Consider the following 19622-nt stretch of genomic DNA (forward strand, 5'->3'; position numbering starts at 1 on the left):
ATTTTATTTTAGTGAGAATGTATTTCGGTCACACCGCGCGAGCAAGATATTCGCTTTGTCAACACAACAGTTCAATGCACCGACATGCAGTGCAACGAAAATCCAAGCTAACAAGTACATCCGTGCACGTATATAAAATTGTCGTAAAAATTATGGATTTCATATCAATTGTATGTGTTCACTCCTCTCTCTTTCTCTCACTATTACATTCTTCTCCAAAATAGATATTTGATTTACGACAGATTTACGTATTCCTTTAAATTTCCGAGAAACGCGACACCGGCGCCAAATACTTTCTGCGGAAACCTACGTTGGAAGTGCAAATAACGCGCGACATACATGCTTTTTGGCGCAAACAAACACTTTTTTATAAAATAAAAAGTGCGGTGTGCATTGGCAATACGTGATAGGTTCTATTCATATTTGTGACTGGTTCTCAAGTATTTCACCGCTATCTATACGATCACTTCGATAAACTATCTATAGAGACGATTTCGCAGAAAATTCTTTCACACGACCACTTTTGTGCGTCGTTATTTGTTATTCTCAACATGGAGTAAAAACGAAAGATAAAACAACAACACAGCGTGAAAGAACCGGTAAAACGTTTGTTAAATTTGTTAAATTTCAAAGTCGAATTCCTCAGCCTATAACAAACAAAAACTAAATTAGACAAAAAAATAATCGAAGTATTCTCGAAACTTTAAAATTGATGCTTTCAACTAAAACGTCTCCAAACTTATTCATAAGGGTAGCGCTACATAAGCATATACGATTACGTTCGAAAGCGTACGATTCGCAGGATTGACAAGCGTCGCTAAAAATGCATCATTACTTTCAATAGTATCAATGTATACATCGTAAAAGTCTTATAATTAAAAACTGCAGCACAATATTGCGAAATATATTTTGACCATTGTAACCCTTTCGGAATTGACCAAATTTTCAATTTACAAAACTTTTACTTCTGATAAAAAGGTAACCATAAACATTTATAAATCTGGTGTATATTTTATAACAACTGCGTGTGAAATATCGTCGATGTTACCGAATTAAGTAATATTTAATGACATATAATAGATTTTATAACTGATATTTTACTTTAGAAAAAAATTAATATTATACATGTTAAATAAAATCTTTTTATGTCCCTAGCACAAAATTATAAGTGAAATCGAAATCTCTAGCAAACAATATTTTTACATCGTCAATTTGAAGATTAACGACTATTGGACGATTATTGAGTTGACTTTGTATTCTCGTTGCAGTTTCAAAGTAAGGTGCTTTTGCGATAAACGTTGGCACTCGTAAAAATAACCAAGCATTTCTAGTCATGCTTGTCAATTTGTTCAAATCTTACGCGTTCGAACGCAAGCATACGTGTTATGTAGCGCTGTCTTAAAATAACAAACACTCACCACAAACATTTAGCCAGCCTTCTACACGACACGGATAGTTTGGGATCTTCATGTTGCCGACAGCAACAGCACAGCCTCCGGCAAGGGAAAAAAACAATGAAATTTCACGCACAATATACAATCTCACACTTATAATATGACACAAAAAACTAAAAATTCTTCTGTGTCACTTGTCGAATAAAAGAACACAATCGCAGTTGATGTCAAAGCATCGTCAGGAAACTTGCACTCACTGGATGTGGGATATAAAGTCGCGCGCACGACCTCAAACAAAAACTTGGCGCGATAATAGTTTTACCGCAAGAGATGCGAACGAACCGGCGTCCGGATTCAAACTGACGGCTGCTGGTCGCTGCTTACGATATCGCTGCCACCACGCTCTCCCATGTGATGCGAGCCCAGTCCGGCCGATAAGGTAGGATATAACATAGCGCGGTCAGCTGGCAGCTTCACATCGATCCCACTGATTCGAAAGTAAAAAGTATTTATATGAAGGAATCCGTTGCATTTTTGCAGGAAAAGTGAGATAGAGGATTTGATTGGAGATTGGTTCGGGGTGTGGTAGAGTAAGGTGAAGTGTGTTAACGCTTAGTATATAATTAAGATTGCAGTTTTACTTTTCCTGTAATAGTTAACAACTTGAGTAATTAATACTGTTTAATGAACAATTTTATAGCCTACAGACAAATAAACATAAACCATGTGGGTGTCCAGTTAATAAATTTTTTTTTACTTTCGTCAATAACAAATTTCATTCTTGTTGAAACAGAAAGAAAAATACTTCAATACGGAAATATTCCGCTACTATGCTAATTAAAAAATGTCCCCATTTCGTTCCTAATCCTAAATCAAATTATTTTCGTTATTTCATATCTTCCGTCCGCTTGTATAACATTACTTTAATGCAATTTCTTTTGAAAATTCTTTATAAATAAAAGTACGTTAATCTAGTCAGGCTAAAAAAATATCCGTCAGTCACCTGCATCATTAATCAAGACGGAATTAAATAAAACGCCAACGCGCTGAAACGCCGGCGGAACCATATCGATCGCTTTCCGGATGAACTTTCCAGACTAAACTCCTCAACGAAGATGACTTAAACGAACCCTCATATTTTGAAAATTTTTGATAAGCAATAATAATTAATATTCATGACATTCGTTATTTTCCATTAAATTTGTTTCCTTAAACTATATATACTTTAAAAATAAATTATGATTTCTGATCTGCTTAATATTTGATTATAAATAAAATGGCACAAGCTTGTGGTGACTATATAATCTTACAACAATACTTACAATTTAGAATAAATTTTACATTACGTTCTACTGAATGACCAATGTAATGATCCCCTTTAGCTATCTTCTGTTGATGTTCACACAGATTTTATCATAATGTTAAAATGATGACTTTAATATCAGATATTATGCACACTATCTATGTTTCTGGAAATCCAATCAATACCAAAAATTTATGGTTGTGTAAAATACCATTGCTATTTTGATTAATAACCAAGAAGAAATGATGATTGTACATAATATAATCTGTCGTATACACGTAATACACAATGAAAACACAAAGTTGATGCAGAATTAATGTTCTAGTCAAGTGACCTATTTCATCAAAGGATTAACTATACACATAGACACACAAAATTTGGGTGTGTGTGTGTATGTGTACAAATTTCCTAGTCATGTATAAAAATTAATCATAAATCACCTTTTAACAAATCCTTCCTTTGATATGACGCATTCAAACTTTCCCACTAATGACTCATCGTCATCAATTGGCAGCACCATAGCTTATAATCTGCGCGCGCGTGCCAGTCATATACACTCTTAGGGTGTTTATAGAACGATTTTGGACACATTCAAAGTGACATTAGTTTTGATTGCACTGTGGAGTTATCTGTGCATAAATGATCTAGGGACTTTGAAAGAGCGCGTATTTTCAAATAAAGCAATCAGTTACCATTCATCATAAATATAATACAGTTACTGTGTAGTCATTTATTTATGATATTTAAATGTACTATCAGCTACTTAATTAATTTATAAAACCATTAATAATAGCTATATTATATTTATTATTAATAGTAATTGATTTGTTCATTTCAAAATACGCGCCCTTTAAATGTCCCTAGATAATCGCTGCCGAGATAGCTCCACGCCTCCACAGTTCACACTCCTAACTCCACACTGTGTGCAGTGCACACTAGTCGCGGGTCAGAATTGACATCACTTTAAATGTATCAGAATCACTGTGTAAACACCTTTACAAAAAACAAGTAGAAGGTACGCGAAACAAGGCAGCCGTGGCGCGCGCGCAGCTGAAACCAGTCGGTCGCTAACAGTGAACAGCAGAGCAGCAGTAGCGAGCTCGCGAACTCAAAATGGCGCTTAAGGCACAAGTCGGTCAAAGTGAGTAAACCCATAACATCGTCATTTGCGCTTATCATTTAGCCGACCTATTCCAAGTGTCTGCTCGTTTACGAAATTGTGTTCTTCTCGTTGTGTTTGTTGTGATGCCACGGAGTGGAAGAGACGAAAAATCTTGGCCTGAATAGTGGGCGTGCGTCGATGATATCATCGCGCGAGAGAAAGTCAAAGAGTCGGCTGCTCCGCGCATCCGACAAATGTCAAAATATACGGGCCACATAGTACACGCGCATACATTGATATTTTTGGAAGGGTGTCAGATACGCAGTTGACAAGAGGCTTTGTTTTGATTGAAATGCAGGTCACCTGATTGACAGTTTTTTTGGTTGATTTAATTTGTTATTGATTACGTTTCGCGTATTGTAACATCTTCGGCAATTGAAAATTAAATGTGTTTGTTTTTGTTTGTTTTGTATCGTAATGGACTCTGCTACAGAAAATTTGGAATAATTCGATAAATTCGTTATCAAGTTTCGTTCATGGATTGCGCATATATGTATTAAACTTTAAAATATATGCTGTGATCAATTCTCACTGCATTCTTGAAAATGACAATAATAACACTACCGAACGCTTTGATATCTTTCTCTTTATTGAAGTCATACAATTCGCAATTAATATAGCTTTAATGAATACAATCAGCTGATGAAAGCTGATGACTCACCGTAGGCTTAGTCAACCAACAGAATTATCAAACACCTGTAGCGATGTGACAATTATTATAACCGACGTGCCAAATGAAGTATTTTCTTCTTTTAGGCTGCCTCATGGTAATAGTTTGATGCAATTTCAATTTAAAAGGTCTCCTCGGTAAACTGTGGGCGCTGTCACTAGTAAACATAATCGATTTCGAGGCGAATTAATGTCTATCTCTATCTTATGCGCATTATATACGCAAACATATTAGATGGACAGGGTACAAGTAATCAAATTAATTAAGTAAGATATTTCGTGGAACGACAGACGACGAAGCGTAAGCAGACGACGAAAGAAGCCTTCGCGGAGCCAAGACAATATATGTAACATCGCAAGTTTCATTCATGCTTGGCATGGCACGTTTGGTCTCTCTTGTATGCGTCGATTCATTTTCAAATCACGAAAATTATTTTATGGCATAAGACTTGAACAAGAATCTCATCGCATCTTTGTGGACTATATGACGTCATAAGTTTGTTTCTTTAAAGGCTCGTTTGCCATCCCGAAATACGCATATTGTCGATTGCTTTAATAACGCACTACGTTTCTCCCGCATTTTCTGACGTACTTCCAACGAAGATCTGAATTAAAGAGAAAAAACGAGTTTCTATTTTTAATAAAAAATTTTTGCAGGTATAACGGCCGGTTAATAAAAAAACTTTTATGAAAATGTTTATTGAAACGGAAAACAAGTCGAAAAAGAAGTGGAATTAATTTTACTGGGTACTTTTAATGAAATGCGTATTCTTAATGAGAAAATATTTATATCGGAGGAGAAAAAACAATTTTCGCTCTTTTTCTCGATAAAATCATTTTTTTCCCCTCGCGAGTTATTGCAATTTTTTAATACAGCGTCGTTACTTCGAGTCATTCAAAGGGTCGAGCTTTCAGGAACGAAAGTAAAATTCATCAAGAATCGTAACGCGCGAAATGGCAATAAACGCGTAAGCCGCCCACGCCCGTTAACGACGAAACGTAAGCGAGAGCGCTAAGGATTTTATTACGATCAATCTAGCGAATTCGACATTCAACTTTTTCCGGCAGGAAAGTGCGCGTCAGCATGAATCGCAATCACGAACGCGTTCCGGCTGCTTTTTGCTCTGGCTAATTAATGAACGAGCGAGCTTTTAATATATCCATTTGGTCGAGAGCAAGAAAAATATTTAATTTTCCTCTTTCCTTTGGAAATTTTCGTTAAGTAACTTTAAATCTTCAAAGTACATCAGCATTATGCTAAAGTGGAGCGAGAGGGCGTCAAGTGCCTCGAGAGGCGAATTTTCTTTCCCTCGTCGTTGCAATGCAGTTTTTAGTAACGTTTCGCTATTTTCGTCGGAGAATAAATGACGATGAGACTATTATTACGCGCGCACTTCTATTTATAAACTCCACCGACGAAGAACTAATGCTACTTTCATTTTTTATCCGAGTGTAAGATAGGATTGTGTTTATCGTTCGAATCCTCTTTTTCCCTCCTAAGCATATCGTAAATCTCTGAGGAGAAAGGATCCGAGTCACGGAAGCGAAGCTTACTCGTGTCGCAGGAATAGCACACCATCCGTACAAAACCTGGCTCTCACTTTGGGTTGAAAGAAATTATAGATCAAAACTTGTTTTACAATCCCGCCCCGTCGCGCAATTACCTCGTTGCACTCTGCCAAAAGAGAAAAAAAGAAAAAACTTTCGCGAGCCCAGCCACTTGGCAAAGTCAGCTCCGTGTGTTGACTGCTTGGGAGGGGGAGGGGGAGAATCCCGGCAGCACTGTAACAATTACACGAGCAAATGTTGATATACCCACGAGGAGAAAAAAAATCTAAGCGCGCGCAGCCGTCACGGCATTGGCTCTTTCTCTCGGCCGATCAATACTTTCGTGCTTACTACTACACGCTACTACGCGCGCTCTCGCGGAGCGGCTTTTCTCTCTCGTTCTACGTAGCTGATTGATCGCCAAGCATGACTTTTCGCGGGCTTTTTCTTTCTTGCCCGCGTCACCTCCACCTCCCCTCAGTGCGTTGCGTGCTGCGACAGTCGCGCGTGGGAAATTTCTTCGAGGGGGTGGCGATGACTGTGCATCTTTATCGTTATTTTTTCTCTCTTTTGCTTGGACGTTCCAATAAAAATAGTTCTTTGGCGTTTCGTTCGACACTTTTTATTGAGCTAATAGTCTCTTTTATTTTGAAAAAAAATCGTTTGTGTCTGTATACAAAATTTGAAATATTTCACCTTCAACTGTATGTTTGATTTGCAATTGCCATAATAAAGTCATACATAAAAAGATAAACGGAATTTTTTGATTTTTACATTTTATAAAATTATTGAAAGTAGGATAAGTACGACGAATAAGATAGAGACGATGTACGTTTTTGGAAAGTATAGAATTATTTTCCGACTATAAAGTCGCCAAGAATATATTTATTGAATTGTCTATAGCTCAACGTCAAAGTTCCGAAGTTGCGAATGGCTTCTCGCGTCGATCTGCGCGTCTCCGGTGGAAAAAGTATTGAAGCAAAAATAAGTAAATGTTACAGCTGTATCACTGAGATCGCATACATTGACTAACGATTTGACTGATAACGCGGTATGTCTATGTTACACTGAAATCCACTCGACTCCCACGCTTGAAAATCCCGAGGCTATACTGCCTACGCACAGCTGATACCTCTGACGAATGTGTTCTTTGATCGCATCATCATCCCGACGCGATCCTATAAATATCGGACCCAATCGAAAGCTGTCGTTGACCCTCGGAAATCTCGAGAAAAATCAGCTGCTCGTTCGCGTTGACGCGAATCAAGGCGTTTGTAGTGAGCGCGACGTCGATGAGTTTGTCGTAAGCTTGAAAACGGCGGAACGCCGACTGCCAACGACGAGGAGCAATCGGAGCGCGCGAGCAGGCCTTCGCGAGTCGCGGATGCGTCGCTGACGAAGCCAATAATTTGCCGTGCGATTTCGCAGAAATAATGAACGAGGTGATAAAGCAGAAGAAGAAGGGCGCCGCCAACACGGAATGGCGCATAATGGTGGTCGATCAACTGGCGATGAGGATGGTCTCGGCGTGCTGCAAGATGCACGACATCAGCGCGCAGGGCATCACTCTCGTCGAGGACATCCAGAAGCAACGCGAGCCGCTGCCCTCGATGGAGGCCGTCTATCTCATCACACCCAGCCAAATGTCCGTGAGCAAGCTCATCGGCGACTTTGCCAATCCATCCCGGCCGATGTACAAGGGCGCTCATGTTTACTTCACCGAAGGTATGATTCTGCTCGGGCAACCTCCTCTCCTTGATGTACCGCCGGGGATGAACGATAAAATATATATATATTTAGGCGAATGTGATGTTACTTTGGTTAAACGATAGACAGGCAAAAGAACAAGCTTTTGCTGTCGAATGAAGGATTTGTAAAAAAGAGGAAAAATCAATTTTTCAGCTTGTCCGAACGAGCTGTTCGAAACGATGGTCTCTAAATTAAAAGAATATATACTCACGTGCATTGAAATTAACGCCTCTTTTATACCGTACGAGCAGCAGGTAAATTGTTTTTGAAAGACGCTCGACGATGGTCGTTTCGATGTAGTTTTTTTCGGTCTTTTGTGAGCGATGTTTCAATGGTGAACGGTTCCTTTTCCTATACGTATATACTATTAACAACAAGTCGATGTTTGTCGATGTTTTGCTGTTTCTGTCTCTTTCTCTCTCTCTATCTACAATGAAAACACTATACTATTTCCCTGTAACATCTATATGACAAAACGCGAGAATTATATACGTTTAATTTTCATAGAGTTATTATCATTATTATTATTATTTTTTTTTAAGAAAGATCATGAAATTTCGAAATTTACTTTTTTCTCGAAAATTATTTAGAACGAGATTTTCTGTATTTCCAGCGTGCCCTGACCCGTTGTTCGAACTGTTGCATCCAATAAAAAATTTTTTACGAACATTAAAAGAAATCAACATCGCTTTTATACCATACGAAGAACAGGTAATTTGACGAGCAGCGATTGACGACAGTTTGAAAACTGAATGTACTCTCTTGAATTGCATTGATGATACAATTACCTCTCAGCGGTGTTTTGTGGTGGAAGGCTTCTGTATATTGTACTAACAATTTTTGACCAAACGAATTTCCATACTAATTCTTGTTCCGATTTCGCCAATGGTTGTTTCGTAAAACTACAGTCGATTTCCGTAAAAGCGAAATTTTTTCTTTGCCTACATATAGCCTGTCTAGAAGAATATATCGCCACGACGGGTACGACTATACGAAAGCTCGTAAAAGCGCGCAAAAGCGCGCAAAGAAATTAATTTGGCATTCATTATTTGCGAGAACAGCGAACGGAAGAGTTAACCGTAATGCGACAGAAGTTTTCGAAACAACTGTTGTGCTGTCGACACGAGCGTTGAACGCGATTCAAACAGATCGATACATCTCGCATTCAGCGCTCAGCGATGAACAGTGTTTTGTGGATTGTGTGATTAACGATACGATGTGAGAGCACGTTTACTAACCAGCAAAAACAAAACAAAAAGCCTCAATTATTGGATATGTGTTCATGCTTGCACTTGAACTTTAGTGTGCCCCGAGGAGCTGTTCAATGAAATTTGCAAGCATATCTCCGCAAAGAAAATCAAAACGCTCAAAGAGATCAACATTGCGTTCTTGCCCTACGAGTCTCAGGTGAAAATCTGAATGACTTCAATCTTCAGTAGATTTATTATATTATTATTGCTCGATTCATATTATCTTCCTAAATTGATGGATAGCTTATCATTATTTTACCAACCAATTTTGATTCAGTTTGAATGGGCAGATGTGCAATTGTTTTTATTTTACTCATTTTTTTTTTGTTATCGTAGCAGTATCGACGCAAGATCAATTAATCAATTCCAAGCAATCAAACTAGAAATAATTATATGGAAAGAACGTAAAGAAATTCCTAACCTCCGCTTGCCGTATATGATTTGTGAACAAAACCACCAGCTTCCTCGCATAGCTATTCTAATCTACACGCTTGTTTGAGCTTGCATTTGTGCTGTCGTAGTGGGCTCTATACAGTTTTACGTTCTACTTTTACCCAGCGCACTAATTTTCTTCCTTAATTATTATCTCGCTTTTGTATATCCAACACCCTCCGCTAATGTGCAAGCACAAATAAAAATCCGCTAACCGAACGAATTGCGCAAAGGTTTTCTCATTGGATTCCAAAGAGACGTTCGCGTGCTTCTACAATCCATCACTGGTCGGTGTACGAAGCGCAAACATGGAGAGAATTGCCGAGCAAATTGCCACTTTGTGCGCCACACTCGGCGAGTATCCTTCGGTCAGATATCGAAGGTAAGAAGAAAAGAAAAAGCTTCTTTCCAATGATCAAATCGCGAAGATCTCCAAGTCACAGTCTGCTCATTGTTATCTTCTATTTTTTTTTTTTTTTTCAGTGATTTCGATCGCAACGCCGAACTGGCTCAGATAGTCCAGCAGAAGTTGGACGCTTATAAAGCTGATGAACCGACGATGGGTGAAGGTCCCGAAAAAGCACGGTCTCAACTTTTGATTCTCGATCGGGGCTTTGATTGCGTTTCACCGCTGCTTCACGAGCTTACACTCCAAGCTATGGCTTATGATCTTTTGGATATTGAAAATGACGTTTACAAGTAAGTTATACCCCGTCGCTCAATTTACCGTTGCATTTCAACGTCTAATTCAAATTTTTTCGTTCTGTAAAGGTACGAGGCTTCAGCTGGACAAGAGAAAGAAGTATTGCTCGATGAAAATGACGACCTGTGGGTCGAATTGAGGCATCAGCACATTGCCGTTGTATCACAGTAAGTTCGAGAAACACATAAAGCTAACAGTACGTATAACAATGTTTAAACAATGATTCTTTTCACAGGAACGTAACGAAAAATCTGAAAAAGTTCACCGAGTCCAAGCGTATGCCGGGCAACACTGACAAAGCGAGCATGCGAGATTTGTCTCAGATGATTAAAAAGATGCCCCAGTATCAGAAGGAACTCAGCAAGTACTCTACCCATCTGCATCTCGCCGAAGATTGTATGAAACGCTATCAAGCCAACATTGACAAACTTTGCAAGGTTGAACAGGTTCGTAACTTCGATGATTACAAAAATACGAAAACATTGGCGTATATTCGTACGTCTAATTTATCAAAATGATATTAGGATTTGGCAATGGGTACTGACGCAGAAGGTGAAAAGATCAAAGACCACATGCGTAACATCACACCCGTCCTCTTAGATCAGACGGTCGAAAGCGCGGACAAACTGCGTATAATTGCACTCTACGTGCTCAGTAGAAACGGCCTACCTGACGACAATTTGAATCGCCTAATTCATCACGCTCAAATGTCACCTGAAGACAAGCAGACTATTGTCAACATGGCTAATCTTGGACTGAATGTCGTTGTCGAGGTAGGTGCTCTCACTTTTGATGTATAAAAACAGAACGATGTTGATACTTTACGTGGGTATTGTATTGTTTTCGCAGGGTAATCGTAAGAAAGTTTATAACATGCCTAGAAAAGAGAGAATTACCGAACAAACTTACCAGATGAGTCGTTGGACTCCTGCCATCAAAGACATTATGGAGGATGCCATCGAGGACAATAAACTTGATCAAAAGCACTTTCCATTCTTGGGTGGACGAACTGCTGGATCTAGCTATCATGCTCCAACGAGGTACTTTCATTTCTGCAAATTCCTTGTTAATTTTTTACAAGTGATTTTTCTTACGTAATTATTTTTCATTATAATAGCGTTCGTTATGGTCACTGGCACAAGGAAAAGGGTCAACAAACTGTAAAAAACGTCCCACGTTTGATTGTCTTCATTGTCGGTGGTGTTTGCTTTTCAGAAATTCGTTGTGCCTACGAAGTTACGAATAACGCCAAGAACTGGGAAGTCATCATCGGTATGTTAATGCAATTTGATTTGAAAGCTTTTTAAACTATGAAGACAAGACTAATGAGTATTTTATATCAATTTTTTAGGCTCATCGCATATTATTACACCAAAATCCTTCATATCTGAGCTCGCAAAATTACACATAAACGTCGGTGCTTAAATGGCTCCTAAAAATTAACGACACATGTTGAACATTCCCCGCTCACATTTCAATGTAATAAGCTAAGCCTGCATTATGCTTGAACTGTAACCCCGAATTCATCGTCGTCATCCCCACATAAATATCATCGATGGTAGTCGTCCATCAAAAATTTGAAAACAATCTGTAATTGGTTTCTTGTGTAACTTGATCCTTTCTTTTTCTATTATTATCTTATACAAAGATTCATCGGTGATGATCGTCATTTGAATCGTAACAAAAAAGCGTAATCGGCTTGATTATATATCTTTTAATTCCATCATCACTAACATAACATGCATATGAAAATCGATCTGTGGTAAATGTTAGCCAAATGACGAAAGAGATCAAGATCCAACAATAACTGTGGGAAATATATCGCCAACCAAAAAAAGAAATGAAAATTGTAAACCAAATCAATTTTAGCTAATTTATTAGCAAGATAATGCACTTGAGTCAATTCAAATAGCAGCAATTAAATGCTATTACGAGAAAAAAGAAGTGAATGATAAAGATTAGAAATGAATGGCATTGGAATATCTTTAAAAAGTTGAGAGTGAAAGAGAGCAAGTTATGAATTAACAGACTTATATGTAGATAGTCGACAGAATGTGTTTTTTTCGAGCGCTAATGGGTTTACCTGGTAATGAAGTGCCTGTGCAAAAGGAGTCGCGAGACTCTCAACACGATGGCAATATCACTGTAGAACCTTATTCCAGGTGGGAAAGTTTTTTCTCTATGTGTCTGGGGAAAAAATTTATTAAATAGTTGTATATATGTATGTATATATATGTATGTGTACACACATATACACACATACATATGTATATATATAAAATATAGTGCCGACGGCGATTATATACGTATTGTATCTGATGACACTAATATAATACATAATGAAGAAAAGGAAGTCATGAATATATAATTATAGATAATTTGTTTCCAGTAACTATTCATGCCTAAATTGTATGTATTACCTGAAGAGAAAAACAACCTTTTATTGTACATTTTACTTGGCTTTTGTTGTTGATAATTACATTAGATTTTAAATATTGTCTGATTAAATGTAAATTAGGTCGTGATAAGTTGCAATTAATTTCACGTATACATTCAGTTGATGCACTAAATAACATTTGAAATATTTAGAGAAGATAAAATTATTTATTTGATAGAATAATAATATCATACTTTTTGAATATGTGAAATTTGATTATAATGAGGCAATGGACGAGCAAAAGTATATATCAGTACACATCAAAACCGTGATTTTATCGAACGGATATCATATTAAAAAACAAACAAAATATTTCAGAAACAGAATGAATATTGTATTGACTAGATTTCATTGTAACTACATCATTTTTGTAAATTATTTGTTACATAGACGTACAGTGAGTTTATTTCATGCTTGCTTAAGTTTGTTATGCAGAAAATAAATTAATTATCAAGGTCGATTTACCTGATCTCACTCATGTCGACCACTGGAGAAAGCTTATTAAAAGAATCGTATCCTTAAAAGTGTAATTTGCCAATGATTTTTCAAAGTAGAAAGTACGCGTGTAAATTGCCTTAAAGATTTTACGTTATATAATGCTATAAGATCCTAACGTTTTTGTCCTGGTTAAGAGTGAGAGTTTTCTCGGTCTCTTTCTCTAGTCGTTACTGTCGCGACGGCTTTCCAGTTGAATTCATCACTTTTCCTAGCTGTATAATTGCATCTTCAAAGTACGCGACGATGATGTATTAAAAATATAAGACTTCAGTTTGACAAACTAAGATAACAAATTTCATACAAGACTTACATAACGTTTGTCTGGTAAAGGTGATTCAGTGTATCAATTGTCGTTTTTAAAACCATACTTTTATCCACGAAGTTTTTTCGTTATAATTTTCGATTCCAACACATTGGAAAAATCGTTGAAGAATCTATCGTGTATTTTATTATAGCGCTTAGATTTTAATTTAACTATTGGCATAAATGTATGATTTCGAAACATATTGATACATTAAATTACCAATCGAAAGAGAGTTAGTGTAACGAAGCGTGTTGAATGAGTAACATAGCGAAGAAAGTTAAAATAAAATGATAGTTCGTCAAAGTCTTTGAACTTTTAAACACTTACAATTATTCAGCTACATTCTTAGTATTCTCAGCACTCAAGTCTCTCTTTGAAAATAATAATAATATTAATAATAACAATAATAATAATATTAATAATAATAATTTAGTGGCGAGAATAGCAAAAAGTAGACGATGGTAACGACATTTGAAGAAAAAAAAAAAACAAATTACTAGGGGATCACTTTTTTGGTCAAGTGGACGTTTGCCTGTTATTCGATCGTTCATGAATTACAGAAAATAAGTAAAAAGAAATGAAGTACGTTATTAAAGCGAACGTTGCGGTTGTACGGCAACTGGATCATTATAGAGTTTACGATATTTATAAAAAAAATTATATGATTATTGAACAAACAAAAAAATATATATTATACGTATGTAGCTGTAGCCCAGAGAAAAGTGTTCTGCTTATAAAAAAAATGAATGGTCTACACGTCACTGTAATAAATCTTAACTTATTACTAAACGTCTCTGTTTTACGACCTTCCGACGTCGACTCTCTACACGGTAATGCAGACTATGGTCCACGTATTTGACATCTTTTCTTTTGTCTTTGTCTTGTACGTCAATCCATTAGCTACAACCTACTATCTATACCACCTATCCATTTCCACGAGGAGATAGCATGCTTCTCTTTTGATTTTGTAACTTTTTTAGCGCCAATTTTTTATTTGTCTGTACATTACGATAAAAAAATAAATTATTGTTTGGAAATCAAATTGAATCTCAAGTATCTGTTATTTTCGTATCGGGTGGCACGATAATTTCGTCGCTCGAGCACCAATAACCACCGAGACCATCTTAGAGTAGCTTGATCATGAGTACCAATCAACATTGAGCTTGCCAGTGAATACCGAAGCCAGCGCACCTACTACTTGGCGACGTGAGTTATCTGAGATCACACAAGGTTATCAAAAATTGCTTTGAAACTATGTAATTATCAGCGGCCCCACGCGCATCGATGATCGTGGATTTGCGGAGTCGTGGACAGGCTTAGCATTTGGCAAAGAAGCAATGGCAGGAAAGGAGAAAGTGATTCTGGCGTACAGTGGTGGCTTGGACACATCTTGTATCCTGCTCTGGCTTATTGCAAAGGGCTACGATGTTATCGCTTATGTGGTAGAATTTTAACTTTAATCGGTTGCGTGCGTATCGTTGGTTATCGGATTCGCGTGTTCTGTTTAGGCGAATATCGGCCAAGACGAGGATTTCGATGCGGTCAGAGAGAAAGCCTTGAAAATTGGCGCCAAAAAGGTAAAATCGTAAGACTGCCCATTGCTATTCAAACACTGAACTACAAGTTATCTTTTTGAAAAATTGCGTATCATACTGTTTGATTGAAAATCACTAAAATTTCACCGAAAGGTCATAGTCGACGATCTACGCGAGCGTTTCGTAACCTCGTACGTCTGGCCTGCAGTGAGCTCGGGTTTGCTGTACGAGGGCAGGTACCTGTTGGGCACCGCACTCGGTCGGCCATGCATCAGCGAAGGTTTGGTAAGTGCAGCGAGAAACGAGAATGCCGGTATCGTTTCACACGGAGCTACGGGTAAAGGCAACGACCAAGTGCGATTCGAGTTGAGCTGCTACACGCTGATGCCGTCCTTGAAAGTAGGACTTTTCCCTTCTTCTTCTTCTTTTTCTTCTACTTTCGTCCGTGAGATTAGACGCGTATAATTGGATTTGATTTTGGAAGATACTGGCGCCATGGAGAGAACCGGCATTTTTCAATAGGTTTCAGGGTCGTCCAGACCTGCTGGAGTACGCTCGGGAGAATAACATTCCCGTGTCGGCTACGCCGAAGAAGCCTTGGAGCACCGACGCTAATTTGCTGCACATAAGGTTTCAAATCGAATCTTTACGATTGCTCCGTTTATACTTAGAGTACGTTAACGCGATTGTCTGTACAGTTACGAATCCGGCGTTCTGGAGAACCCCGCGAATCCAGCACCGGTCGATTTGTGCAAAATGACGAACAATCCACAAGATGCGCCAGACGAGTCTCTGGACGTTGAAATCGTCTTCTCACAAGGATGTCCGGTTAGCGTGGAAGATATCGCTATTAAAAGCGCACACAGAACACCATTGTCCATCATCGAATTCTTGAACAATGTTGGTGGCAAGCATGGCATTGGTAGAATTGACATTGTTGAAAATCGCTATATTGGACTCAAGGTAACTCGAATGTCCGAGCTTCTTTTTCACCTAACAAAGGTATAAAACGATTGAAATTCAGTCCCGAGGCATATACGAATCGCCTGGAGGGACGATACTTCACGAGGCACACAAAGATTTAGAAGTATTCCTGTTGGACCGTGAAGTACTGAGATTGAAATCATACCTGGCAGAGAAGATGTCTGATTGCGTTTACAACGGTAACTCGTATTCTCGAATGTCGGTTTTTTCAACCTTCAACGCTGCTCTTCTGCTGCTTTAGGTTTATGGTTCTCACCCGAGTGTCAATTTGCACGTGAGAGTATAAGCTTGTCGCAGAAATACGTGACCGGATCAGTTCACGTGAGATTATACAAAGGAAGTGGTCGGTATCAGCCGATGGTCTTTTCTTTTGTTTTTTCGCGACGACAATTGCTTTCAATTTTACACTTGCAGTTCGTGTGATGGCAAGGAAAAGTGACGTTTCGTTGTACAACGAAGGTATGGTATCGATGGATGTCAAGGGTGATTTCCAACCAGAAGATGCGGGAGGTTTCATCAGGATTCAATCGCTTCGATTGAAAGAATATCAACGGTTTCAGGAACAGCAGAACAAGTGAAGCAAAAGAAAAATATTCGTTATTCAGTTTATTTTACTACCAAACGAAAATAAAAACATATTTTTCAATTTAAAATGATATAATGATTTTGTTTAATTAAAATTCCAAAGAGGATCGGAGGAAAAAATTGAAGGCTGTAAATTTACTTTCATGTAGTTATTTAATAATAATTCAATCTTAGGATAATAAGCATATTTTTGAAGATTATAATAATATATACGATAATATATAATATGCATTGCCTTACGGTTACAATAATTATAATTATAATCATAATTATAATAATAGTATACACAAAGTTTATTCCACATCATATATTTCTCGATCTTCAATTTTTTTTCTTTCATAATATTCTTTTTTATTTTTTCTTCACCGCTATGAATTAATTAAACTCAGGAAAGAACTTCAGATATACGCTAAATGACAACGTCATCGCTCATTTTCCTTTCACATACTTTACATCTTTTATAATCTCTATTTATACTTACATTCACTCTCTCAATAATTAATTCATCAACGTACTTTGCACTCATTCGGTAATTTTTCTCTTTTAAATTGATTTTTCTTTCAATGTCTCCGCCATGCGTTCGTACCCTAAGTGTACGACATGTAAAAAGAAAAACTGTACCTTGACAAATTTATAGATTTGCATTTTTTTTTGTAAAATTCTGTTTTTTTTTTTCTTGTTTTCGATAAATTTTTTTTGCCTCACATTTATCGTGTTTTTTTTTTCTTTCATTAAATTTATATAATTTTCGTTATATTTACGACATTAATTATACAATATTTTTAACCACGACGAATAAACGTTTGACTTTTTTTTAATTGAGTGTTTCGAAGTTGCAGAGTGGAAACTAATGTCAGATTTTATTTCACATTGAGACAATGAATATTCGCATATTTACGTTATAAATCAATAGTTATCTTGAATAAAGGAATTGAACTATAGACACATGAATTTATTGCTCCATTTCTGGTTTTACAATACTTCTAACATGTTATATCAATAATTAAACAACAACAACAATGTTTCTTCATTATCTCCTAACAATAAACATTCGCAGAAATAATTACGCTGTACGCACTACTTCACTTCCATAATTTGAACTGCCGGTTATTATTTCATTAATATTGTTTGCTTTGTCACCGACATGCAAATTTCTTTGTTTTTAAATATTAGTCTACTTCACTTATTCAATAATCAAGAAATAAATTACGGGTAAAAAGTAGTTTTGATAAATATTCCGGTAAAAGTATTTATTATGGTATACACAATGGGATACGATCGTAATTAAAAAAAGACAAACCTAGTGCTAAAAAAGTTAATGCTGTAAAACAAAAATTATTGCTTTATTACAATCTATGTGATAAACAAATATATTTATGATATTTGTTTTCGACAGAATTGACTAAAATCTAAAATAACGTTATCTACTTGTTAAAATTGATAAAGATTTATAAGTTAGAGGTAAATAAAGGAATTAGTGAAATCACTTGCACAGCAAATGAGGAAGAGTACATCAGAGAAATTAAGAAAAGCAGTCGACATTCCACTCCGCAGCATCAAAATCTCATCTTTATTTTTATATTTCATTTATTCATTGAAATTGAATCGTTATTTATATACAACTTTTATTTAAACGCATCTCAGTATTAGTTACGTAGAATTTTTAAATAGTAATTTCGTATTTAATAATATTTATTGATTTTTTTAAGTCTGACGAGCTTCATGTGCCATTAGAAAAAATGTGCGCCCATGTTGGAACTGACATAAAAAATTATTTTTTCGCTCTTCTGTTAATTGTTCTATTCATCCAAGCGAGGAGTAAGATTTTGGTGTTACTTTACGAAGATATAAATATCGTACATAATTTACTCTCGTTATAAATTCTTTTCCACTTCGTTATACAATGTCTAAACTTAGGCTTGAGATCTATATTTCTTTAGCTCGAACCATCTACAATATTCTCCGTCCGACTCTACTTTTTTAATTCCTTAAACATTACTAACCCTTATCACATACATAGAATTCCATCTATGTTTTCCGCAATATCGAATTTCATTCATTTATTTCTTTTTGCTATACACATATGCACCATTCAAAATCTCTGCGCAAAATTCTTTTCGTTCGATTATTAATCCTTCGTTACAACTGTCGTATTTTTATGTTATAAATGTTTTATACAGTATCTATAGCTATGTCAAATTTACACATTATCCTCCGTCTAAAAATTCCTACGACTCACTCGTCCATTAAGACTCATTACTTCAAATAACAATTTATTTTTTCAATACATTTGTCGAATTGTTTCATTTCGTTCGTTATTACCTGAGCTGTATTGATGTATGCGTGGATTTGTTTTTCGATCTATTGGAAAAAACTTCGCTTCTATTTTAATATTAAACAATAATATATGTCAGAGTGAATTTCAATCGTAATTTTATTCTAGTCAAAGATTGGAATCTAAGGGCAAAAAGATTGAAATTACCAAATTTATTGATTAATGAAACAATTTAATTATTCAATGAAAATTCTTTAATATATCGATTCCCAGATTGTGAAGATAACTTTTGTTTTTTATTCGGTGTTTACTATTGCTGATTATACGTCAAACATGGTGTTGTAAAAAATTGTTACTTTTCTTCATTCAAAAGTTATATGTTAACGAAAATCGTTCAAAAAGACGAAAATTAAAATGAATAAAGATAGGTATTGTAAACATATTTTTGGTAATCGCACAGAATTTCGATTACTTTTGTAATAAAATTATTTTTAAGAGCACTGAATTGTAAGTAGCAAAAAAATCATAATCATTCTACAATCTTCTTGGAAATAAAAAATTCGATCATAGATCGTAAAACTTATATTTTATAAATTCTGTTTATTAATTAAATCATATGTATAGATTATTTATATAAGTTCGATTTATGAATTTATTTGTTAAAATCAACTGTTATCTCGAACAAAAAGAAATAAAACATAAAAGAATCACTTAGGGATAAAATTGTAAAATTTGTTTGATAGAGTCGTTTCAAATAGCATACATTTAATTAGTGTAGTAAAAAAAGGAAACGT

General features: G+C 36.2%; 2 protein-coding genes across 4 annotated transcripts; both read left to right on the top strand.

Moving 5' to 3' along the window:
* Positions 1-3715: 3715 nt before the first annotated feature.
* On the top strand, positions 3716-14480 carry LOC131674295 (protein ROP). 3 transcript variants are annotated; one of them, XM_058952887.1, is made up of 11 exons: positions 3716-3838; positions 7505-7801; positions 7979-8079; positions 9741-9889; positions 9991-10206; positions 10279-10377; positions 10446-10656; positions 10735-10983; positions 11060-11250; positions 11328-11482; positions 11562-14480. In XM_058952887.1, the coding sequence occupies exons 1-11, from the start codon at positions 3811-3813 to the stop codon at positions 11633-11635; spliced, it is 1770 nt and encodes a 589-aa protein (XP_058808870.1). In that variant the 5' UTR covers positions 3716-3810; the 3' UTR covers positions 11636-14480. The 3 variants fall into 3 exon arrangements, with proteins under 3 accessions (XP_058808870.1, XP_058808871.1, XP_058808869.1); XM_058952888.1 differs by lacking the exon at positions 7979-8079 and adding an exon at positions 8439-8536; XM_058952886.1 differs by lacking the exon at positions 7979-8079 and adding an exon at positions 9129-9232.
* An 11-nt stretch (positions 14481-14491) lies between these two features.
* Positions 14492-16561, top strand: LOC131674296 (argininosuccinate synthase). Its single transcript, XM_058952889.1, has 9 exons — positions 14492-14655; positions 14717-14891; positions 14958-15026; positions 15138-15383; positions 15469-15614; positions 15683-15947; positions 16009-16147; positions 16210-16311; positions 16383-16561. Exons 2-9 carry the CDS (start codon positions 14787-14789, stop codon positions 16544-16546), a joined length of 1236 nt encoding a protein of 411 aa, XP_058808872.1. The 5' UTR covers positions 14492-14655; positions 14717-14786; the 3' UTR covers positions 16547-16561.
* The last annotated feature ends 3061 nt before the right edge of the window (positions 16562-19622 follow it).

The sequence above is a fragment of the Phymastichus coffea genome, unplaced genomic scaffold (genome assembly GCF_024137745.1).
Source record: "Phymastichus coffea isolate CEN01 unplaced genomic scaffold, Cenicafe_Pcof_1.1 PCOF00226, whole genome shotgun sequence".
In the NCBI taxonomy this organism is placed as follows: domain Eukaryota; kingdom Metazoa; phylum Arthropoda; class Insecta; order Hymenoptera; family Eulophidae; genus Phymastichus; species Phymastichus coffea.

Excerpts from the sequence above, each read along its gene's own strand:
- LOC131674296 (XM_058952889.1), top strand. The coding sequence starts at position 14,787 with ATGGCAGGAAAGGAGAAAGTGATTCTGGCGTACAGTGGTGGCTTGGAC. Across the intron at positions 15,384-15,468 it reads CGCTGATGCCGTCCTTGAAA|ATACTGGCGCCATGGAGAGA; the intron begins GTAGGACTTTTC and ends TGATTTTGGAAG. Across the intron at positions 15,948-16,008 it reads ATCGCTATATTGGACTCAAG|TCCCGAGGCATATACGAATC; the intron begins GTAACTCGAATG and ends ATTGAAATTCAG.
- LOC131674295 (XM_058952886.1), top strand. The coding sequence starts at position 3,811 with ATGGCGCTTAAGGCACAAGTCGGTCAAA. Across the intron at positions 7,802-9,128 it reads TCATGTTTACTTCACCGAAG|TGTGCCCCGAGGAGCTGTTC; the intron begins GTATGATTCTGC and ends CTTGAACTTTAG. Across the intron at positions 9,890-9,990 it reads CCTTCGGTCAGATATCGAAG|TGATTTCGATCGCAACGCCG; the intron begins GTAAGAAGAAAA and ends TTTTTTTTTCAG.